Below are 26,115 nucleotides of genomic sequence, written 5' to 3'. Positions count from 1 at the left end.
TAGTGGCATTGCACAGGAGGAGAAACAAAGTAATAATAAAAAAGGTAAGACTTGAAATAGCCAACTCAACACACAGGTTTTCTGACAAAGAGTTTTTCTGAGGCATGTTTTCAGAAAGTGGTCACCCAGTGCCACTTTTAAACAACTCTGGCATCTGTTTCAGACTGGATATGTCTCACTATTCTCCCACGCCCCCAGTCAAGCTATGAGAGTGTGGCTTTGTTCTGCCACAGAATACTGGACAATTTCTGTCATCTATTAAGGATTCTTGAAGTCACAAAACTCTTCTATTTCCTCTGAAAATTTAGCTGCTTCATTACTTGAACAGTCTGTTTCTTACTATAAGTGTCATTCTATTTCACTTATACATTGATAAGTCTTAAAAAGACTGGATGACAAGGTAACTGTTTCTTTTCTCAAAAAAAGTATTCACAATAGGAACAAAATAGCCTGTCATTAGCTCTGAAATCCTACCATTAGAAGAAAACACCACCTATACATTTGTTATTATAGTTCACCCCGCAAAATGAAAAAATCTTCTAATTCCCTTCTAGCATTTTGTAAAAAACTTTTAGACACCAGAGTTCTAGTTGCATGAATCTTTTAAGTGATCTTGGACAAATTACACTGTATTTGGAGTATTAAGACTATGAGATATAGGTGTATACCTGAGATAAGCCTGAACTAGTGCTTATAGATACAAAAGCATATACAGTCATTAGCCCTGGGGAAAAAAATAGCTGCAGAGCCACAGTGAGAGGTCCTTGCAGCAGAGATAATATTGCCTTTCATGCATATGAGCAAGTAGCACATTTGAACTATGACAAAAAACCCTTTTTCTTTGAGGTGCTTCATGAGACCATGCTGCAGCAAGGATAGCTCTGGCTGGAAATAAAGAAACCATTTTTCACTGTGTAAGTGGTGTAAACACCTGGTACAGGTTGCTCAGGGAGGTTGTGGACTCTTCACCCTTTAACATGTTTAAAACTTAACTGCACAAAGCGTTGAGCTGACATTGAAGTCGCTCCTGCTCTGAGCAAGGGCTTGGACCAGATGAAGGGATCTTCCAAAGTAAACTGTCCTGTGACCCTCTCATAACTGGTAAAATAGGCTCAGACAGATGCAAAAGGAGACTTCTGATATCGATTAGCCTCTGACACATTAATAGTCAGTAGGATTCCCTATTGATTATTTAATGTCTTTTTCCTCTCTTGCTCCACTTTCCAAGACAGGAATACTGAAGCAACAACGAAATCAAACATGCAATGCAACCTCTTAAAATCACTTACAGGAACTTTTACTGACTTCTATAAGTACAGAACTGAACCAATGAAAGCTGAAATGTCTACTGAAAAGACTATGGATAAACATGGGGCATATCAGACAAGAAACAGAGAATTTGAGTATCAGAAGTGAAAGCTGTGCACACTTTCTTTGCAGTGCTACCTTTTCATGTATTCTTTCTAAGTTAACACAATATGGCTTCTCTCATGCTTTTTTTGATCAAAAAAAAAAAAAGTCTGAACAATACAGATCTCTGTGGACCTTCCCATGTGCTACGGTCACAGAATCACTACTAGTATGAAAGAGCCAAGAAATGAAAGTCAGAGGTTCCTGAATGGTATAGTCCAAACCTTGTATTAAAGGAAAGAAGCATCCCAGGAGATGCCATGGCCTGAAGGACACTTACAGCATTTAGCCCACAGAGCTGGTAGCAGCCCATGGTGACGACCACGGTAACGACCTGCCATCGCACAGCACGGGTTCTCAGGAGCTGAAGTATCGACACTAACTTGGTGTTTCTTTGGACTCGAGACTCTGCCAAAACTTCTTCTATTTCATGAGAAACATCATCTTTCCCAAGGAATCTCTGAAATGCTACAAAGAGAGGAATATGCTTTAGGCCAGACACTTGGCACTGGGTGCGTTTATAACAGACTTGTTTCTTCGAGATGGAAATGTGTTACACAAACAGGAGACATACATGGGCTACAACCTAATTATTCTTCTGCCAACAATATCATTCTGCTCTGGGCACAATCTAGCTCATCCCTGCTATTGGTCTCAGAAACTGCAATAAGAATATAAATTATTTGTTTCCCTACAAGATCTCCCATATTATTTCATATATAATATAGCCTAAGGCCCAGTGCAGAGTGAAAACCTTGTGTAATTTGAAAAAAACATTAATACCAAAGCAGCTCCAAACATTATTTGACTTGGTTACTTTTGCCGCCTAACAATATAGCTGAGATAGACTGGACAGAGAAGTAGTAAGATGTAAAAACTTATGAAAGTCTGGTAAACCAAGAAAAGGCAGACATTTGAAAGAAAGAGCTATTATTCTTCATGTTACTTCTAGTTTTTACTAGCATATAGACAAGAATTCAAGATGTCAAGATGATTAATATTAGAAAGAATTACCCAAAGCAGTTCAAGACTTTCTATTTGTCAATGCTGGAGACACAGGAGCAAATTTACATGGCAAATGTAAGCAACCAACTAACCCTCATCTCCCTAGAAACATACCATTTAATATTGCACATCAATGACTTATTGAGATATCCTTCCACTGTGAAAAATAAAAGTTTTCCATCTCACACCTCCTCCTAGGTGTACTACAAACAGATACCTCCTACTGCATGTGGTGTATCTCCACCAGCTTTGTTTTAAAGATACTGTATATGCTGATATTTTGTCTCAATCTCATCAACATACCCCAGGGGTTGGATTTTTAAGAGATGGTTAAAATACTCATCATCTCACAATGACTGCAGAGAAACAATTATGTTAAATATACCCCTGCAACAAGGCTTTGCAACCCAGTAGGATGCTAACTCTCAAAACAATCCCTTACTCAGCAGGTCACTTATAATTTTTTTTTTATTAAATGAATAAGTTAATTAAGTTCTCCTAAGAGCCAAATGAATTTTTTTTATCCACAGCTTTGCATAACACTACATATAAATAAATGACCACATTTTTTAGTAAGTTTATATCCTTTTGGATCATAAAAAACACTTGGATGGTGAAGAAAGCCAAAGAAACTGACTAGTCATGGTTAAAATGTCCAGACTCTATTTAGGTTTTGAAGTTACAAAATTTTAAATTTACCCAGCAGGTGAAAAGGCCAATTAGTGGCATTTCAAAGTTCTGAGGGATAGGTCACACGAATGAACCGGTGGTCACTCTGGAGCACCCCTCTCTGCCACTTTGGTGAATGCACAACACTGCACATGCTGCCTGGCCCCCAGTCTGGTGGCACAGGGAACTAACTTGTGCTCTGGGCCAAGATTTTCTGAGGCACTCAGCGCTTCTAATGCATTTTAATGGGCCCTATGTGACTGCTTAACAAGCAGGATGGGTTTTTTTGAGGGACGAACCACCTCTGGGTGTTGAGTCAATTCATAACATTCATATATTGTGATAACCAGTTTCTCTCTGGTGAGAGGAGAGGTCAGAATTTTTAAATCCCTCAGAAACAGCGCAAGATTTATCTTTGCACACAGACTGTACAATCAGAAATGAGTTAACAAATTCGGACCTCAGAACCCAGATTTTAAGCTGCAGTTTTGTCCTTATGACACTGCCTGTTTTTTAATAAATAACATGCTAAGCACTCATTAAAATGACTGTGATGTATTTAAAGACAGTGTTAGGAAATGTAAAAATAGAACAATGTGTGTCTATGGTATGGTATGATAAAAATAAATGTCTTGTGCTTAAATTACACTTTCCTCAGTACTGTTAGACCACTGATTAAGAAAAATTTGAGTAAAGATGCAAGCAACCAGACATATATCACCATACTCTTCTTTGAAAAGATTCTCTCACATTTTTAAGCATCTGGTTTATCAGTGTAAACTAGGTCAGTGCACAAATTTCTTTATTTTTCCCGTCCTTGGAATTTTCAGCATTACTTTAGGGCACACAAGTCAAAAATATAGGTGCAGTCAAGTAAAAAGAAAGCAATCTGTCTTTTCTGCACAAGGGAGCTTGCTGTATTTCTACAGGGACCAGGAAGCAAAAACCTGCAATTTCCAAAATTACCAAGTACAAGGTAGGAAGAAGATAGACAACTGATTTCTTTTTCTTCCCTCTGTGGCATTAATCAAGAGATGCCACTAGGCAACTTTGATGGATACTTAAAATTCACAGAATCACAGAACATGACAAGTTGGAAGGGATCACAAGGATCATTGAGTCCAACTCCTGGTCTGGCTCCAGGACCATCCCCAAGAGTCACACCATGTGCCTGAGAGTATCATCCAAAAAATTCTTGAACTCTGTCAGGCTTGGTGCTGTGACCACTTCCCTGGGGAGCCTGTTCCAGTGCCCAACCACCCTCTGGGTGAAGAACCTTATTCTAATATCCAACCTAAACATCCCCTGACACAACTTCAGGCCATTCCCTTGGATCCTGTCACTGGTCACCACAGAGAAGAGATCAGTGCCTGCCCCTCCTCTTACCCTCACAATGAGGTCTCCCCTCAGTTTCCTCTTCTCCAGGCTGAACAGACCAAGTGCCTTCAGTCACTCGTCATATGGCTTCCCCTCAAGGCCCTTCATCATCCTCATTACCCTCCTTTGGACACTCTCTAAGAGTTTAATACCTATCTTATATTGCAGTGCCCAAAACTGCACACAATATTCAAGGTGAGGATGCCCCAGTGCAGAGCAGAGCAGGACAATCCCCGCCCTTGACTGGCTGGCAAAGGTTTTCCTGATGCCCCCAGGACATGGTTGGCCCTCCTGACTGTCAGGGCACTGCTGACTCATATTCAGCTTGCCACTGACTAGGACCCCCAAGTCCCTTTCCATGGCACTGCTTTCCAGCATCTCATTCCCCATGTCCGTACAAACATCCAGGGTTGCCCCATTCCAGGTGCAGAATCTGGCACTTTCTCTTGTTGAACTTCCTATAGTTGGTGATTGCCTAATCTTCTAATTTGTTGAGATCTCTCTGTGGGGCCTCCCTGATTTTGAGGGAGTCAACTGCTCCTCCCAGTTTTGTGTCATCTGCAAATTTGCTTAGTATCCCTTCCAGTCCTGCCTCCAAGTCATTTATGAAGATTTGAAGAGCACAGGGCCCAGGATGGAGCCCTGTGGAACCCCACTAGTGACAAGTGGCCAGTGTGATGCTACCCCATTCCCTATTACCCTCTGTGCTCGACCCATGAGCCAATTGCTCACCCACCACATGATGTGTTTATCCAGCTGTGGGTTGGACACTTTGTCCAGAAGGATCCTGTGAGAGACAGTATCAAAAGCTTTGCTGAAATTACCAACAAATCAAGAAAAGCTAAGAAAATGCTTTGCTATACATACACAGTTTTGAGTAGACGGTACCCAATCTGCTTGGAAAAACGTTTTCCTGCTATATCTTTAATTTTCTTCCATTACCAGTTTTCAGTACCGTAAGAATCTCAATTTTATACATAACTAATGTGGAAATAAATTCTGCATTAGCAGGGAGATGGGAAAACTCAAAGGTCTTTCAATGTATGATGTTCAGTTTATTCATTTTACATTCTAAACCCCTGCATTGCTGTCACTGAGAAGCACGGCAGTCGTTCCTCTCCTTGCTGCAATGACTCATTTCCCTCCGTGACTGTCTGCTTCTCTCTATAAGGAAGTCTTATTTTCATGTAGCACTTCAAGCCATCTAAGGAGCTGAAGTTCTAGCAACTTTTAGACCTTTCCCAGATTTCTATTTAATTCCCTTTGATCAGAAGGTTCTAGATGCTCAGCTTTCGAATCTTGGGATGCTGTCTTTATAAACAGCAAAACAAGTGGATGGTTCCAGTCAAGGGGAAACTTTACACTTCCATTTACACCACTAGTTTTTTTTCTTCTTGGCTAAGTGAAGGTGTAGCATTTGAAAGTGGTTCAAAGATCTGAACAAAATCAGTCAATACCATCTTTAAAACCAATCAGTCCTTTAAATTAACTGAAGATGGACACTCAAGAACTCAGCTACATGGAGAATGCTTTTTCCACTGCAGCACTTCCAGGATTGTGCAAAAAAGCAGTTGTTGTCCTACAGACAGAATTAGCATGTAAACTTTGAGAAGAAATTTTAGTGGATCAAAATGCTACTGCATGGTTTAGAGAATAAAGCCAGCCTCAGGCGAGAAGAGGCAGAAAAAGAGAGAAGTGGTCACAGGTAGTTTAGGCTTATGTCTTTAAAAACAAACAAAAATAATACAAATAAGCTGCATGAGTATTACTGTCATCTGTTTCCCATGGACGCATTCACTTTCACTTCCCTGCTGATTAAGTGCATTAAACACAGTGTCACACTGTTATAAAGCTGGTTGCTGTTCTGAGCAGCAGTAGACATATGGGGTTCACCCAACCTCAATGCTTTTGAATTGACTGTAGAAATTTCCCTGTCATAACTCCATGTCAACACAAAAATAATTGATAAAATGAAAAAAACTAGTTATTTTCACATATGACTAATTTCATTAGAGTATTGGATAGCCAGAAGAATAATTTAGATGTATCTTGCTAGGAGAGATTTAAATGTAATAATGCTATTTAAATCTAGCAAAATATTTATTATCTACTAGCATGTAGCATAGCAAAATTTAAGATTAAATCTCAGTAAATACAACTGCAAGCAAAAAACTTTAGGTTTTTCCCATTTGTCACCTCCTTCCTCTTCTAAGAAAAGAACACACATATCTTCTATGAGTTATCATCGAGTTAAGGATTGCATCTTTACCTTTTTCGTATGTCTGGTTTCAGAGACTATCGATAGGCCTGTTCAGGTTCACCCGAAACTAGCTAAGATGTACAGGTAAAACAAACTATCCACATGCCACCCTAAAATAACACAACAGCTGGTAAACAGAGTTGTATTAAAGTCCAGTGAACCAAATATCTTTTGTAAGAGACAGGAATTTTAAGAAAAGTTTAGAAACAAATCAGAAACACCACAAGCACTCCAGCTTTTGGCAGTCAGCAACCATCTGAGATGTAGCCTATACCATAAGCCAGCAAGTGTAGGAGTCACAGCTGTCTCTTCCTTTCCAATAAGAATAGTTTATAATGCTTACAGACATACAAAATCCACAGATAAACAAAAATAAATCATATATGTCCTTGTCGTCAGTCATAAACAGTTCATTTTAATCATTTACTGAATTTGCAGTAACTTGTTGCTGGTATAAATTTGGTTTTAATATCGCTCCTGTCCATGTCCCATGAGGGGCTTTGTAAAAAATTGGCTGCCTGCTTTCTTAAATCAGGAATGGTATTGCTCTCTTATCATGCGAGAAGGCATCAACTCTAATCCATCTTTCTAAGAATTTAAATCTACACTTCTTGTTATACCTATTGTAATGCTTCTTTCATAACCACAGGGTTTATAATGTATGACTGAACATACCAGATGAACAGATTTTGCATGTCACCAACAGATGTTACCATGACATTTTATCTAAGTTATTTGACATAACAATATTCTTGTTCTCTAGCAAGCTGGGATGTCAGCTGAATTCGATTTTTGATTGACAAGACCTGCTCCTGTAGCTGCACAGAAAATGTAGGTTTCCTCCTTGTAACAATATACTTCAAAAGAGACACCTCGGCTCTCCACTTGAAAGTGTTTATAACAAATGTTGTTAGTCATAAAAAGTGTTCCATTTTATCACATGACTATTACTGATTTTATTTATATTACATCATTGTGACAGTCACAGGTCACACCCTAAAAGGCAGCTACTAGAGCTTGGATGGGAAATTACTGGTGTAACTATAGCAGTAAGTTTTTCCTTTTCTTCCTGTTTCTATCCCTGTTACTCCTCCTTCCCATAATCTCCTTCTAAAGCCCTTCTCTTCAAGCACTTAAATACCCATTTCTTCTTTGCTGTCCAGTCAGCATTATGAAGAAGGATTACACCAGTTAAATGCTAGGCATTTGCCTCCCTTCTGTTCTTACCAAGGGAGGGGAATAGTAGTTATGAGACCTGGGAGTAGAGCTGGGATGCTTGTACCCTCTCTCCATTACCAGACTTTTTGCTTCTTGAGCAAAGCAGGTTTATAGATTATGCGTTGCTCCAGTTAACTTTTCTCCTCCCACAGCACATAAATCAGTTCTCCCACATTCAGCAGTAAGACAGAAATATGAGGGAGAGTTCAGCTCCTTTTGGTCTCAGGGGTTCAGATAAAGGATGATGACCCCTAGGAAGATGAGCCAAGCTCAGCTGTTATTGCTGCTTTTGATAGCAGACAACCACAAGTCGAACACGGCCTCTGTGTGGCTGATGGGCCAGACATGGGCTCAGCTGCCCGCAGTGTGCACCAACTGCACTGCTGTAGAGGGGGTAGGAGGAGACCTGGTAAATCCCTGCTACCAGGGCGCAGGTGACACTGCTCAGCTGAGGCTTCACTACTCCTGTGTTCACAGAGCAGCTTCTCTCATTGGTTTGTAGTTTATGCTCACACATGATGCTTCCTGCTCTAACTGCACCTCTTCATTTTTTTTTCATTGCTTACACAACACATTTTGGTCCTTCTCCTCCTTCCAGTCTGTTATTTTCCCCTTAAAGACATCTGCTAGAAAAGACCACTTGTATTTTGGTAGTTATAGTCTGGCTCTTTCCTGAGACTGAGAAGAAAAAGGGGGGGATCAAAGCAGGAGCAAAACTTTGTGGAAACTCAATGACCCACATTATCCCACTGGATGTTATTGCTCCAAAACAATTAAGAAGATTAATGTTGTCAGCTCCCTTTTAGGAGCTTTGACATAGATGCACATTTTAGAGTATTTCATAAAGACTAATGTAGTCATCTGCATTAGATACAGCAGACCTTTTACAAATAACAGTTTTATATTTCTCTAACAAGGTATAATCCACAGTGAAAAATACATTTGCATGAATAGCCTTGATCCATTAGGGGAAAGAAAGGGGATTTAGTCAGAAGAAAGAGTTGCATATTTCCGATATTAATATGCAGATTTAAGCTAAGAGGCAAATAATTCAAGAGCATTACTGTAGTCATCATTAAAATGGAGAATACTGCTTTGTCATAATATGACTTACAAGCAGAAGGGCATTTTAATAACTCATATCTCCTCTAGTCTCCCTAATACTTAGACTTTTCCTCCCTCATTTCTGCTGGTAATGCAAACATCCAGATGATTTGTCTTGATTGTTGATTCACTCTCCTATTTTGTGAATTCTGCTGTAGACTACACTCAAAATGAGTTTCACTCTGTACTACAACATATCTCAGTATTGGTTTTTTTATTCTGGAATTAATCAAGTCCAAAAGCTTCTATTGACAAGCAGTTACTTTGAAAAGGTTTTTTGTATCAGTCTTTTCATTTTTCTCAGAGTATCTAAATTTGTAGTCTTTAAGGTGGCTTATGAAAGCCATCTTCTCCTGATCAGCAAGCCAAAGCTCATTTTCCTTCAACTACCAAATACAGCAGGGGTAACTGCTCTCCTACTGCCTCCTACTCCAAAACCTACCTCAAATTCCTCTGTATTATCTTTCAAATTATTTTTAGAACACATATGCTGAAAACATCCCAGACTGCAGTTGGCCCATTAACAGCAACAGTAAATGGTGTGAATTTCAAGGCAAGTGGTGTTATTTTACTGCCATTTTTTTACAACTTTTAAACTCTACCTATGAGAGGCCCAGTTTCACTGTCAGTGCTGAGATTTCCAGGTACTGTAGCAGGAGTTGCAATAGTTCCTCATAACAAGTGTGACATTATGCAATAGCATTGCAGATGCAGACTCTTTGCCAACCATAGCTCTGAAAATACATCTACAATTTTATCAGGCAGATATCAGCCAGTTTAAACTTGGCACCCAAAGGCATTTCTTCCCAGCCCAACCATGGTGCTACAGAACTTACTCACCAAACAGCCAGCCCCACTCTGGGTCCTGCATCCCTGCTGGGCACTCTGACCGCTGCTGGTAGGCCAGCACTTTCCTTCACGGTCCCTGGAAAAGCTGTTCTCTGTCTCCTCAAATCTCTGCTAACTCTGTAAAGCTAAAGAACTGTCCCCAAAGCCTTGTTGCTTTTGTGCTATTTTTTTAAGCACTGAACTATATCTCCAAATGTCTGAGGCTCCAATAATCACTGAGTTCTTCATTCAACATCAAACTGAAATAATGTGGGAGTCTCTTCATTACTGCACCATTTCTTTTTCAGAGCACTCATCAGAACAAAAGAGGTCAGTTTTTAATTTAATAAGGAAAGAAACAGGATAGAGTTTCATTAATTTCATGCTAAAAGATTATCAAATTTTTATTTCAGGTGTTGATTCACACTTTGCAAGTAATTTTGCAAGCAACTAGTTTATGACTGAAAATGTTAAGGGTTACATTCAAGTGAAGTTTTTAGGAATAATTTGTAAAACAGTTACGTTTGATATTTTGGTATTATAATCAGACTCTGTCCTTCTTTGTACATTCCTGTTTTTAATGTGTCCCTATAATAAGCAAGAACAAATTTTCAATACTCTCTCAGCTGTATTGGGACCATAGTAAATTTACTGGGGCAGAGAATACAGCAGCTGTGATCACACAAGCAAATTGTTTTATACCCAGAACCTAAAGTAAGAACAAAATATTCTGGTCTGTGTCTGTGAAACAGAAGTAACATGGAAGCACTGGAAATTTTCAGTTAAACAGATGTATGAGGTTTTTATTAGATCTACGAAGGTTATTAAGTTACAGAAGCACAAGGTCAAACACAGTGACTACTTGGAAAAAAAAGTAGGAACTGTGTTTTTATTAATCAAACTGCAAAGACTGTAGATAAGGGAGAGTCACAACAACTGGAACCGCCTTTCAATCCCAAATGACCCCTGCATATGGTGGCTGACGCACAACAGCAGGATGATTTGGTTAGGTCTGTATCACCACATATAATGCTATATAGGTTAGTTTGTTGGAGAATTTAATTTATAAAAACTTCAAAGCAACAGTTATGTTTACGCATACAGAGACAAAAAAAAGGTGAGAAAAAGTATTGCCAAGAGAATCTCTCCTATTAGAATATCCTGCTTTTAGTGTGATATCAGAATCAGGTATGTCCAGCCTGCACTCCTTTAATAGACAGCCTTTGTTGAAAGAAAGTAACATGTCATACCTTTTTCTGCCTCACTTGTGTTATGCTTTTCAAGTAGGAGGTAACGAGGACTTTCAGGAAGAAAAGGCAGAATCACGACTTGTATCAATGAAGGAAAAGCGATTGCTCCAAATAAGTAAGGCCACCGAGATTCCTGCAAACAGATACAAACATAAGTCAGTATAGTCACATATACCTTCATGTGATCTCTTTGTCTAAACTCTCCCATAGTGATACTAGGAAGAAAAATAGCTTCAATGGGAAACACTGCAATTTTTCATCATTCAACATATCAGTGATCACAGTGATGTGTTCTTCCTGAGCTTAGTAAGTGGTTTGAACACCTCCCCCTCACATCATCTTACTCAAGGGCTGAGGAAGGCAGAATTCCAGCCATTGACCGAATAAGAATGAAAAGAGAGATACAGGAAAGTTGTGAAAAAAACCCAGCAATATATAGGATATTTTCCTTTCCTTCAGCATCAACAATTACACAGGTAAAAGTATTATATATACTCATATATTCTGCAAGTCATACACACACACAATAGTATCAACGATAAGCTTTAAAGAAACCCTATAAAACTATTTTCATATAGTTACATATACCTTCACATTGTCTCTTTCTCTAAACTAATTGTTCTAAAACGTTGATAACACTTGAGCTAAGCTGCAGTTTAGCAGTTTTGTGGTTCAAAAGGCAGGTAGTGACTTTTCAGCATTTCACAGCTCCTGGGAACAAACCAAGATGGTCTCAGGTCTCACCACAAACATCTACTTGATGAAACACAACATTTGCCTTGCAGGAACAACTGACACATAGTTGGGCAGTTTTCATATATGTTCAGAAAAGACAACACATGCAGTTCAACACGATTAGAGCAAAAGACAGCTAAGCTATAAATTTTACAAGAAAAACAATATCTGGCTAGCTGTTGTGAGGTGATATTTATGAATGCTTTCTCTCACAGCCAATGATTCCATCTCTTAAGCTGGCTTCCATGCTAATTTAAGAATAAAAAACAGGTTTCATCTATTCTTCTGCCCAAAATCACAGGACCTGAAAGAAGTCCTTTGGTTTTAGAGCAGTATAACTAAGAATAGCACATTGTACTCTTTCCCACTCTGAATTAGCTAACCTACCTCAGATATTTATATGAAACAGTGACAGTCCTTTTCCAAAGTCCGTGAAACAGAAAGTGTTTTTTCTACTGACTTGCAAATAACCTGCTGGAAGTCTCCAGCAAGGACCTGAAACACCAGAGGCATCTACAGCATCCCCACCAATGCAAAGCACTGATGAACACTCTCTGGCAACTCCCCCATGTGGAAGCCAGGCATTTTAACCTTCCAGAGCCTCACTGCTGTGCAGATATAGAGCACAAGGTGCTGCATTATCCAATACTATTAATGTGAATCTACTTGACTGCTAGCAGATTTCACATACAACTTGACTTTGATAATTTTCTTTTATATCAACTGAAACAAAGTTGTTAACATCCTCAAATGCATTCTTAAAACCAGCTATAGAGGGTAACTTGACCCAAGCTTTTTCAGGAATAGGCTGGGAAAGACAGCAGAGAGCTCATCTGGTTCTTTGGGCTTACTCTCAGAACAGGATTCGTTCAAGCACTTAAGGAGCAAGGTGACAGCAGTGCTATTTTCTTCTACAGAGAGGCCCTCGATCTGTCCATGTTCTTCAGATATCTTCTGTTCTAACTGAATGCCAACATGAAATTTTTTTGTCATTTTCTCCAAGTTCAGCATTCATCTATTCAATTCAATGCTTTCTAATCTGAGACTTAATTGAAAAACCTGGTGAGACTACAGTGGGTCTACTGTTTAGGCATAATGTCTAGCACATTTTCAAAAGCTTGGCTAGTTCAGGGGCAGACTGCACTGCATCCTGGCTGACTGAGCTCCAAGAGGCACCAGTGGTTTGGATCCTGTCCCTCCACCAGAATGAATCTGTCCATTCAGAGCCTGTATTTCCCTAAACAGAGCTGGATAAATTTTATTTCAATATAATTTTCAAAGTCAAATTAAAGGTCAAAAGGCCCCAAACTATTTTCTGTTGACGGTTTTTATTTTACACTCTCCCAGTTCAGCAATGCCTAAAACACCACGTACTGCATAGTATGAGATGTAATCCATGCCCAAATCTGAAATGGGGCCCAAGATAACCAAATAACTCCTGGGAGGAATATGTGGGGTATCTCCTAATCAAACTTTTCACTTGCCCTTTAAGTGATAGAGGTGTTTTTTTAAAAAAATCTCCTGGGATGGGAAAACAACTTGAGAAAGGGTGTTTTGCAAACAGATTAAAGCTTGAGGTAATCAGTTATCCTAAGAGCCTCTATTACCATGAAGACTTCAAGACACTCTTAATTCCTTTTTTCTTCTTTTTCCAATGCAGTTGAGTGGAGAACTTTACCCAATACAGGTGAACACTGTTTATAAACAAATAAGCCTGTATCTTATTTTAAACACTAGGAAACTAAACTAAAGTTAAAACTTTAAGAATGGTCAATAATCACATAAACAAAGTGGGTACTGGTTTGTAAAGAATAACTGAGGAAAACAGGCAGTATAACTCATCAGCTTCGTTCCATGTCTGCCTGGAGTAATTTCCCATAATATAAACACATTTGTTATGTACTGTACAAGAATTTTTGACAATACTTCCAGATAAAAATCTTACTCTTGATCAGCACATCATATTTTCTGTAGTTTTTTTCCACAATGTCAAGAATGTTTCTTAAAGGAAAAAGGAAAAAGTATTTTTTGTATACTGTTATTATTAGCATTCTGCCAACCTACGGAGACTTCCTTGGAATAAGCTTAAACTTCTTTTAAAGTCTCCCGTAGTGTATGGTTTATCAGTTGGTCACATTCTCTTAAAAACTTTTCTGAAAGCATTATTTTGAAAAAGTTATGAACAACACCCTGAACTTACCCTTTACAATAAATACCAGTATAATGAAAAGCCATTTGTTTTCACCACATAAGACACCAAGTTTCCTTCATTTCTTCTATGAATGATTTCTGTTTTACTTTTTATCATGCTAACTTCTAAAACCTTAAGGTAAACACTCATAAATATGGTCCCATTTGCCATTGCAGGCATGAGTTGATCAGTAAGTCACTGAAGTCAAGGGAAACTTCTCTATCCATTTTAAAATTCAGGTGATGCCTATTCAGTGCTATGGAACTGTGTTCTACTTGCTTTTTTCTTAATTTACATTATCCAAGTTCAAATTCTTCATTCCACTACAGAAAAGAAATAGTAGGACTAAAATAAATTTAAAAGCTTAATTAAAAATTGCTGAAAATCAGGCTGAATTAGACCCTATAAAGAGAACAAAGAGAAGCAGGGAGAAGGAGGGTTTCATAACCTCTTTAGAAAGGTTAGGACAGGACACAAACTGGGACAATGCCCAGAAGCAGCAATAAGACAAGCAAAAGACAGTGCAGGTGTGACTTAGAAGACACATTAACACTTTACCTCAGTTGTCAGCAGTAAGAAGAAGCAGTACACAGGCACTGCTGAGAGAAATGAAAACAACTACATCCCATTTTATCTCAGGAAAAAACTTAAAAGAGCATTAAACATTTTAATTACAGGAGATCTGATTTATCACCTGCTCAGAATTGGTACAAATAACATGTCAAGATGGTAAAATTTTAATTTTAAACTGGCACATTATGGATATTTGCTTAGGCTGGAGCATGAAAACCCTGGCTTTGATGTATTAACAGAAGACAGTTAAATAGTAGAGCAAGTTTGACAACCATAGACTCATTCAAAGGTTGACATAATAAAGTGCAAACCTGCAGATATAGAATGTTGGTGGGGAGTGGAGTAGGTAAAGCATGACATGGATTTATCAACTGCAAATGAGACAAGATTAAGCTGTACTGGAATACAGTAAAGCAAATGCAACCATGCCAGAAAATCATCAGCTAAAGTAGAGAAGATGAAATTTACTGTAGCCATCAAAAGGTGGAAAAGAAACTGGTATGGGGAAATGTCAACAGGCACTGCTGACAGCTGAATTACTGGTCCATATCAAGCTCAATGACCGATTTAAGCACCAGTGACATTTAATATTTTCAGCAATTAGGAAGATTTTTATAAGATTTGAAGACTGTCAACACAGAAGAGGTTAACAATATATATATAGATGAATTTTAACAGGGAGAAATGAATTGTTCACATGGTCATGCAACAGAGGTGGGAAGAAGTGCTGTACTGTTCTGGACATGGACACACGTTTTTTGAAAGATCTAATGAGGTCAATTAAATATCCCAGTATGAGATGGATGACAGGATCAAAAAGACTCAGTAAGGAAATACACAACTTTGACAGGCTCTACTCTCTCTGTCTCTCTCTAAATAATTTCCCAGAAACATAGAATGACTTGGGTTGGAAGGGACCTCAAAAATCACTGAATTCCACTGCCTTGCCATGGGCAGGAGCACTTTTCACTAGATCAGGTTACTCAAAGCCCCATCCAACCTGGCCTTGAACACTTCCAGGGACAGGACATCCACAGCTTCTCTAGGCAGCCTGTTCCAGTGTCTCACCACTCTCATAGCGAAGAATTTCTTCCTAACATCTGTTCTAAACCTCTACTCTTTCACTTTAGTTGTGATGAGCTTACTACAATGCTGAACACTTTATAAACAGCAATGACCTTTTTTTATACCTTTCTCGTGTAAAATTACAAGTTTTACCCATTTCATATGGGGGGAGTAAAGAGACAAAAGCCTCTGGCATCCAATGCAAGATACTGGAAATAGCCAGGAAATAGTGATTTGGAAGTATCTTCATTTTTATGTTTCTTTAAGAAGCAGGAACACATTTAAAATTTTAGGCAAAATATAATCACAGGCACAGATAAAAAGAATTACATCTAGTCTAATTTCTAGATGTCCTGAAGCATCTTGCCTCACCTCGTGCTGTGGCTACAGAAGGATACTGTAGATCTGATATTCTGCGTCACATCTGCCAGTCCCCACAGGGACACTTAAAGCACCCATGGGCATCAAAATGATATTATGTGTCTTTATTCAAGTAATTGAATTTTGTCCTCTCTCACAGACACTTGGCACGAAAACTTGTATATAAATGTGGCAGTTTGAGCCACAATTAAAAATCTAAAATCCAACTTCCAAGCTTCCCCCACCCCTTCTCAACAATTTATCCTAACACCAGAGAGAAACTTCCAGGCCAGAGGCTTCTGTAGGGGAAGGGGGAAGTATATACATTTATTTACACAAATAAATACTATACAAACTAAAGGGAACTATATATATATATTACATTACTATCAGTCAGTCCTTTCAAGCCCCTCCTTTAACTTTAGTCCAGGAGCAGCCTTTAAGGCTGATATGTAACACAGTCTGCCGTGGGAGTGTTCTGGGCTCCTGAACACTCCCTCCTCACCAAGTTCCAGCAGTTGTTTGTTGTAGTCTCTCCTCCTCATGAAGTCTGAGAAAATAGCTTTGAGTCCTTGTTCTCCTGCTGCTGGTGATCTCTCCCTCTCGGTGTCCCACCTTGGTTCGTAGGCTGCTGCAGTGTAGCTTATCAAGTGTACGTGTCCTGGAATCCTCATTCCTCTAAGTCAGTTTTTGGCTGCCTCCGGTCAGCTTTGACAGGCAACTCCCGAGCCTCTCTTGGCCCATTTCCAATTTTGCCTGGGATTCTTCTCCCAAGCACCGAGCTGATTTTATCAGCCTGTCCACTTGGCTCTGCTCAAGTGCTGAGCCTTAAAATCCACCCCCACCAGCCTCAGTGTAGTGGGGGGAAAAAAACCCCTAGCCTTGGCCACAGGCAGCTCGGTTCAGTTATGCACTGTCCCAAGTGTCCCACAGCTGCAGGGGGGGGGAAAGAAGGTCTAGCCTCCTCCCTCTTACCTCAGGTGCTGTGAATCTCTTCCTTCACAGCACACACTTCAAATGCTGACTATAATTCTAGCCAAAGACTGAGTTGGGGGGTCGCAGGACTCCCCTCTCCCACCCGGAGAGGAAGAGAGGGAGCCCAGCCACGCCCTGGCCTTGTCCACCTACACGCAGCAGACACCAACAGCAAAACAACCAAGACTGCACTGCCAACCGTTTCTGGTGCTGTGATATAGGATTTTGAGCAGAAGCGAACGACATGAGTGGTGATTGGCTCTCCAGGGAACACTGTCCTGACACCCAATCACCTCTGAGCCCCTTGAACTCTCAAGGGGGGCCAATTTCAAACTATGACAATCAGAAATATTTCATTTTGCACAAAAAAAAAAAATCACATCCCTGCTCAGAACAAACTGAATAAACTTACTTGGGTGTGCAAAGCTGAGAAGACTGCACAAGTTCAGCATTTCTCTGTTAATCTGCTACCATGCCACATAAAGTACTCCTAAAAGTAAAGGACAATCACACTGGCCTGGGGCCAAGGACTGAAAAAGCACTGAGATGGAACTAATTTCTTAGCATTAGAACTGTCTTTTCTTCCTTGAGTCAAGTGTATGGCACAGTGGTGATGATCATGAGGCAGCTGAGAAAAGAGTACTTTCATAACTCAGGCTTCAGACCAGCTACTCAAGCAAGGTGCAGAACAACTACCTTCATCTTACCTTGTACCACTCCAAACACTGCTTTACAACCTCCTCTGGCTGCAAAGGACACTAATCTCGCAGTTACACCCCTGCTGGACACACTTTTCTCTTTGCATGACCAGTCCTGTTACCCCCTTTGACAAAATGTGTTTCAGTAGCATTGTTACAAATTGCTTACCTTCTCATCTAAAACATAGGCAACCCAGATAATATGTGCATTCTGCCTCTGTTCTGCACCCACATGGATATTTATTTTTATATGTCACTACTACAGGTATAGCTCTGACAACAAGATTACTCAAGTCTCAGTATCTTCCCAGGTATTAAACACTACAGAAAGACACCAGACTTGAGGCTGTACAAGTCTAATGTAAAATTCACAGAAGTCAGTGGGAGGTTTTTGCTATTAAGTAAAACTACCTTTGAATCAGGACTTAAAACAGCCTTGAAAGTGGCTGGCATCTGAGTGCCATGATTTTCCTTTCATTACATTGCATGTTAGATCAAGTTGTACATACTGAGAGGGAGAATTAAAGTATCTGTTACCAGTTTCTGAGATGTTTTTGGTCCAACTTTTTATCGGAGTAACAACTAGCTTTTTACTCCATGCTTACATGGCGCAATTTGTCTTCGCTGTTTATTCATTTCCAAGAAAAGTGAAAATTTCAGAGAAAAGCAGTGGGAAACAATAAGCTTTCAAATAGTTAGCAGCAGTCAGCATATATACTTGAGCTTCTTTAGAAAGAAATATTGGAGGGTTGGAGCTAGGCAAAATTCCTGACAAAGTTTCCTTTCAGCAATGCATGTAGACTCAGGTTAGCTTCCATAAATAATAAAATACAAAATAGTAAATTAAAAAAATTGAGAAGGATAAGATTCAGTTTCTCAAATGAGCGTATAGTGTCATTCTGATATCCTCAGGCACCTTTAATGTCCCCGTGGGACTAACAGATGTGACACATACAACTCCAGAGACCTGCATCCTTCTGGGGCTGCAGCAGGAGGAGAAGAAAAATGTTCCAGGTCATCTAGAAATTACATTAGATGCAAATCTTTTTTTATGTGATTATATTTTGTCAAACTGAAGTTATAAAAGACTACAGTATATCAAGGTTAAGAAAAACAAACAAACAAGCAATCATAAAAATACCCAAAGCATGTTTCTTGATTTAAAACCAACTGATATAGTTGAATATTTAATCTTTTTTCATGGCAACAACTCTTGTTTAGATTAAAAAAAAAAAACACAACTCATTTTAATTTGACATTTCCTTCAAGTTTGAAAAAAACCCTCACAATACTAATCAAGAATATACCTCCTGATTTTTCCCTTTGCCAGCAATTTCAAAAGCAAACTAAGAAACGCAGGCCTAGAAAATACACCCAAAATACTCAATAGACTGCATGCTATAGTACAATGCTTGACCAATTTACTACAGCATTAATATCCAACTGTAAGGGACAAATTTACATCTTAGGACATGAATTTGCAATAATGGTCAATTTTACAAAGTACAATGGAAATTAAAACTGAAATCTTAATCATTCAGAAAAAGGTTTAAACGGTAGTTATCTCCCCAGTGAGTGAAACACACTCAGAAGGAAACCACAGGTCAAATAATTTTAGATTTATTGCTTAATAATAGGTCCATAAATATTATCAGATAAAAAGCACTAAGGAGATAGGCAACTTTACAACATTCCTTTACTCATAATCTTTTGAAGCATAATTCAACAAACACAGGGTAAGATAAGGTTCATAGACAGATGTTGCCTGTTATTAGGTCAGCTACAATAAGTGAAAAAGCTCACCTTTTTAAGTCTGACAAAGAAGCAGAAAGTCATAGTTTAAATATTAGTATAAACAAATGCTCTAAGCTTAATTACACATTTTAACTATGCTTCAGTGGACCAGGAGAAAGCTGCATGACAAATTACAAGCAATTGCTATCAACTTCCATAACATTTTGATGTCTTTTTTTCCTTCAGATCTGTTGAAGGACATCTTTCCATGAAAGCTTATCTACTGCTTTTCCAGCTGACCTAATAAGCAGAGTACAGCTACGTAGAAAACTTAAGAGTCATATGAGCACTGTTTCAGCTGTCTATGAGAAAACAGTCCTCACCCATGATTAAATTGCATCCAAACATCTGCCATAAAGTCTTTTGTTCAGCTTGAAGTCTAAATATATATATATATCTATCTCCATAGTGCTCTTTCTTCTATAACCACACTTTCATTTCCACATTCAGACAAATCCTCTCCTGCAGGATGTTCTCCTTCCCAAATGCAAAACTGCAGTATATCAATATTACATATAGCCAACCAGCCATGTGTTGTTAAAATTTCAGGAATTGAAGTCTCACAGCACAACTTTAATGGACTGAAACTCATTTGCAAATATGAAGACACACATCTGTTTTCCCATGCTTTGCTTAATGAGTTCTGTACAGAAAAGGGATGAATAAATACTGCTGTGTCTGTCTTGGGGAACCAGTAAAAAGTTAATTAATAATCTCCAGTAAATACATAATCTCTGCTGATCCACAACAGATATTAACAAAATACCTCAACGTGTCCATTAGAAACACATCAACACCTACCACAACCCACCAACAGGGTTGGTGTAACAGAGTAGAGCTCTTCCCATGGGTACTACTGAACTATGAATATGCAACAATCTGGAAGGTCCTGGCAGTGTTTCTGCACCTTTATCAGCACAACTAAGGCTGTGTGCATGGCATCTTCCCTTGGCTGCATCCACTAACCCTTGGGCGAGGTAACCTTCAAGCCCCTGATCAACAACTCACAGCTTGTAGGAAGCGCAAGTACCTTGATAAATGACATGGAAATTGCTTCAGCAATAAGGAACTTAGTGCCTAATGTGTTACTGTGAAAAGAGGAAGGACATTTCCCACAGCAAGAAAAGAAACAAACCCGGAAAATATCTTAAAAAAGATTGCCATCTTCAAAATTGCTACCTCAAGCAATTCTTAATTGGCAGGCCTAGTACCAGTTTGCAGGAAGTGCAGGTAGGTTTCCATCAAGACACACATAATCAATCCAGGCTCAGAAAGGCATACAACCACCTGCTGAAATTGGTCAATGTCCGAATAAGCACCAAAACATTTTCCTGTTCTGTTTCTGGGTTTGTTTGAGGGGTTTTTTTTGTTTGTTTGTTGATTGGTTTGGTTTTTGTTTGGTGGGGTTTTTTTGTTTTATTTTTTGTTTGTTTTTGTTTGGTTTGGTTTTGTTTTTTTTTTTAAGATTGTCATTCAGAAGCTGTTTTTCTGAGCAATTCTTAGCAGATATCATCATCATCCCCTTCTGGTTTTGAGCAGACACCTACAAGCACCAACATGTCTCCTGTATCCTTAGCAGAAGTTTTAAAACACTCTTCAGGGAAGAGTTTTGCATTTTACTAAAAGGATATAAAGTAGCTTTGCTTCTATGCTCTTAAGAAACACTGTACAAGCTCAGTAGTCCAGTGAATTGGTAGGGACCAGGGTAACTTGGAACCACCTTTTGCAAGTCTGACTCAATAGCAGAATAGTTTCCAGGAGTAGTTGAAACCACCTTCTCAAACTCTTGCTATAAACTTAGGCAAATCCTGATCAAATCCTGATCAAAAAACCCCACAAAAAAACTGGGGAACAGAACTGATAAGCCAAATTCCTAGTTTATTTTTCTCATGTCCTACACTAACTTTTTCTCTTAAGATTTTACTCAGAACTAGCAATTTATATCCTAAAATGTAGCCAGATGTTTGAAATTATCACAAACAGGACACTTCAGGAATTCAAGTGATCCTGGAAAATGCTAAACTAGTAGATGCATTTGTCCTACTCTAATGGAAGCTACAAACACCTTTTTATATTCTGTAAACAGTATAAGGCATAAGCTGCTTTGATTTCCAAGATTGTCCAAGCAGCTGCAAGAGTTCACCTGTCTCATTGCCACAGGAGCTCTCTGTTCTATACTCTGAAATAAATTATCACTCATATTTTGAAAGAAGAATAACTATAATCAGTATCGTGGCTCAAGGGGAAGATAAACATACAGAAGAAAATAGCTCACAGAAAAATGTAAGGAAAATGGCTGATTCATGCTTTGTGTTATCATGCTAATGTGTAAGATTCATTTCAAGCACATCTCCAACAGACCACTTTGTCTTTGGTGTCCACCTGCAGGCTGCAGGTCCCTACAGCAATTCTGAATTCCTTTCTTTATTCATCTGTAATTTGCTGACAGTTCTTAAGGAATCCTTGTATCGGAGTCAAGAGTCTTAAGAAGAAAGATCAGTTAAAAAAAGAAAAAAAAGGGAAATATCACACTGAAAATGAAGCTTTGACAAGCAAAATCAAAGCTTTTTCCAGAACAGCCTTCAACTGAACAGGCTGTAGAACTACCTATTCCATCACTGCCTATTTTAGTGCAAGTGAAGGTGTACTTTTAAAAGAATGTGGTAAAGCAAAATGAGAAATTCCTATATAAACATTCCCAAATACACAACTATCTATCACATTAAACGCATCATTTTTAAGAGGTCTGTTAAGAAAAATTAGAGTCTGACACAGTATCTACAGAAGTTTTTAGTTGATGTTTTTTAAAAAAAATCACAAATATTTCTTTGCAAGGTCCACTCATGCAAAGAACTAACTTGAAAGGGACTAATCACAGAGATGCTTCCTTATTAGGTACATAGTACAGTGTCTATGAAGTTCATTTTCCCTTTCCAAATTTAGCTCAATTTACTGCAGAAACTGATATTGATATTTATATCAGTAACAGAATTTCTCTGCTAAAATAATCAGTTGTGTGGAGGAGAGTTTGGCCATTGTCACCATATGTCACGGACCTATTTCCAGCTAACTCCTTTTTTAAAAAATAGGTAATTTCTAGTCAGATATGTATTAAAGCTGTTCAAAATCCTCCAAAAAGTGTAATTTAAAATGAATTCATGTTCCTTATATGACAAAGACAATGTCTAATTAATACAGTTCATAACCATAACCACTTACACAAAGTTTTGCAACATAATAAATACCAAATGTATTTAAAGAAAGATTGAGAAAAGTCTAGAAAACACAGCATGTCACTTTAAGGCAAATTCTAAGTCTTCTCAGGTGTACTTTGTTTTTCATTGCTTTGAGTGTTTCCCCAGCATGGGGTTACCCATAAGAACTGTTTAACCCTGACTTCTCCTCAATAAGCCCCTTCCCACCTCTGATAATTGCTGCTCCCTTCTGTACCTTGTATTGCTTGACCCTTTTTAAAACAGAATGACCAAAACAACTTGCAACATTCAGGAGATGGACACATCAGGAATTTTATGTTGTTCTGTTTACGCTATTTTTTTTCCCCCTGCAAACACTTACAGCAGTAATAGGGTTTATTCAGCAAGTCTTAGGATGCAAGCAGAGCAGGGTTTTTAGGATGACATGCTATCCACTATGAAACAGTGCAACATTGCAGTTAGACAAGCTCCTGGGTGCATTACCTAGAAACACTTGAAGTCTATAAAATAGGGTTGCTGAAGTAAACCTAAAAAATTCTATTTTTCTGTTGGCCTACCTATGGCAAACAGCTGTTTGGTCAGAGAAGCAGCCAGAGCCAGCCAACCACTGGGGTCAGCTCCAGAGAAAACAACTGCAGCTTGGCAAAGCTTTACACACCACGCACAGGAAAGGGGGCTCAAAGCAGAAGTCTGAGGAAAACCTGGCAACAGGCAACAGTTTCAGCTTTACCTGCCCTGAATACATACACATACCATAAAATTTTTTTTCTCCCCTTTCTTGTATCTATACACAGATGAAAGAGATACAGAGGCTCTAGGTATATTAAAAAATATGAACATTGTAACTACTGAAAAAGTTTGCATAAACTAAATCCTCTATCATTTAAGGAAAGATTAAAGCCTACCTTCATTAAACAAATGAACCAATAGAAGAGACAGTCTGTGGTTTATAAAATTTAAAAGATGTTTTCATGCTAAGGAAAACCTGTAGAGCACGACATTACATGCAGGAGAAACTAGATGAGATAGAATGATACCTAGAGTTACATGTAATATGCCATAATCAGGCCAGATAATATTCCCCCAAGACAGTAAGTGTAAATTTGAACTTTCAAAACTGAATTTGACAACGCACTGGTCTTTGCTTTGCAGGGATCAATCTTTTAGGAAAAATGGGCTGGGTGATTCAATTGTAGAATCATAGAAACAGAGAGAATGGAAACACCTGAAGGGCAGTGTTTGAAGAGTTGACAGATCTGAGACCTCCTTATCTTAATGTCTGTTTTTTCCTTGTCAGATACATGGAAAACTGCACACATAATACAATCAAAAATTAAATAATCCTGTAGCCAGTAGCAATAATTTGGTGCTCACATTACAGCAGACAACATCTCTGCACACCTGTGGGCCTGCACCAAGTTGTCATTTATATTTGCCATGGCATCTTGAAGAATTAAGAACTCTGGTTTACAGAACACTAACACAAGATGCTAGCACATGAAAACAAGCACTCAGCTCTCAGCACTCAGCGTGGTGGAGAGAAGCAGGTCACCAGTACGTAAAGTTATCATGCTCTGTGCTCTGATCACCAGCTGGCTTTATGACTGTGTAATTTACCAAACCTCAGTGGAGACATAGCAGATATAGTTTTCCATAAGTTATGGCCTACAAGAATCAGAATCCTGAATAAAAAGCACTGCTGGCATATTTGTATGTGAGGGAATTAAGGCAGTGGAAAGAAAGAAAGAATATCAAGTCACTGTAGCATTGTCACAACTCCAGCTTTTCTCCTTCAGATAATCACTCTTGCTAAGCATTGCATGCTAAAGGAGAACATTCTTCAGACTTGGTACTCTAAAATTAGTACCTTCGGAGACAAATAGGATAAAAGTCTATATATTCAGAATCTAAAAGAATGCCTGTATTTAGATTTTACTGCCATTATTGGATTTATTTTTTTTTGCCTCAAGTAACACTCACAGCTTCAGAGCTATTTTTATCATAATTCCACATTTAAAGCAACACTTTTGTATTTGATAACAGAGGAAGTAATCGCTTAGGTTGTTAATAAATGCTTGTTAACACTATGCCCCCCTGCCGACACAAACACTTCCCTTTTCTGTGAAGAGACTTCTACAGAACCACTGAAGGCAACAACCTCATATAATCCACAAGAATGCATCAAGCTCCAATTTAAAAGTTAAATTTTCTGCTCAAGCTACTTCAGCTGAGAGTCTGTTCCAAACATCACTCTGATGAATTTCTGCATGCAATTATTCACACAATTATTATAAAAGTCATTCTTGTAGCCATATTGTCCTTAAGATTAAGCCACTCTTCCTTCTGCAGTTCTCTTCCTTGTGTTTACATGGTGCAGTCAGTTTGTCTCCCTTCCCTCTACTTGACCACACAAGCAATGTTGCTGTTACCTGCTCTTACAAGACAGAACCCCAGCCATGCTGAAAGCCCTGCTCATGTCCACTCCTCTTCCAACAAATCTCTTCTGGTAAGATGCCCAAATCTGGTTTTGTCCCTCCTTTCTTCAAAACCATCACTGCTTAGATACTACAGTTAATAATCTCTTAGATATTTGCTCAATTTACAAGTAATAGATAAATGACAGAGCTCAAGAGAAAACTCTTATGAAACCATGACAGAAGACATGAATTTGTAACTATTATTATTATTTACAACAAATTCTGATAGGAAACCAGCAAACAACCACAAAGCAACAAAATAAAAACTACGTCCCACTGAGGGAGGTTCAATGGGAACCACATAAAGCTGGTGAATAAAATCCTGGCTTGACTGAAACCAACAGAGATAAAAAGAAAAATACACCCACATTCCCAACTAGATAATTCAAGCTGCTTCCAATAAGTTTTCTGGAAATATGCTAATTCACATCAGCCAACATGCTGATGTTATCTATCTTGAAAAGAACTAATTCTACGGATAAAGTGTATTTCTTCTTACATAAATTAATTAATGTCTATCTTTAATAGTGTAATATTAATTAACTTCATACTAAAGCAGGTTGCAGAAGCAGTCTCCATAATTTGGTAGCAGCAACAATGGGGATGAAAGGAAGAAATAAAAACAGCTGAAACCAAGAGCTGAAACCAAGAAATCAGTATTTCCTGTTCAAAATATCCTGAAGACCTAAGAGGGAAAAAGAATTCGCATGACACCTCACCTTTAAAAGTGTATGCATGTTTTAAAAAAAAAAACAACACCCCAAAAAAACCAAATTAAAAAAAACCCACCTACTACATTAGGGCTGACATATATTCTAAACAATCTGATTGGCCTCTTGACAGTTCATACATTCATTTCCAACAGACTAATTTCCAAAGCAAGAGAAGGCAACTCCGTAGAAGCCACCAAG

At 38.6% G+C, this 26,115-nt stretch overlaps 1 protein-coding gene across 10 annotated transcripts in view; it reads right to left on the bottom strand.

Moving 5' to 3' along the window:
• The window catches only part of SLC2A9 (solute carrier family 2 member 9), a 107,504-nt gene that overhangs the window by 45,656 nt on the left and 35,733 nt on the right, over positions 1-26,115 (bottom strand). For all 10 annotated transcript variants that reach the window (XM_051798449.1, XM_051798454.1, XM_051798451.1 and 7 more), the window contains 2 exons: positions 11,122-11,254; positions 1,691-1,878 (listed from right to left, as the gene is read on the bottom strand). In XM_051798449.1, the coding sequence (XP_051654409.1) occupies positions 1,691-1,878; positions 11,122-11,254 (321 nt within the window). The remainder of the gene's footprint in view (positions 1-1,690; positions 1,879-11,121; positions 11,255-26,115) is intronic.

The sequence above is a fragment of the Manacus candei genome, unplaced genomic scaffold (assembly GCF_025592945.1).
Source record: "Manacus candei isolate 608988 ecotype Guabito, Panama unplaced genomic scaffold, ASM2559294v1 h1tg000048l, whole genome shotgun sequence".
In the NCBI taxonomy this organism is placed as follows: domain Eukaryota; kingdom Metazoa; phylum Chordata; class Aves; order Passeriformes; family Pipridae; genus Manacus; species Manacus candei.
Note: the sequence above shows the minus strand (reverse complement) of the source record. Positions and strands in the feature narration are given on the sequence as shown.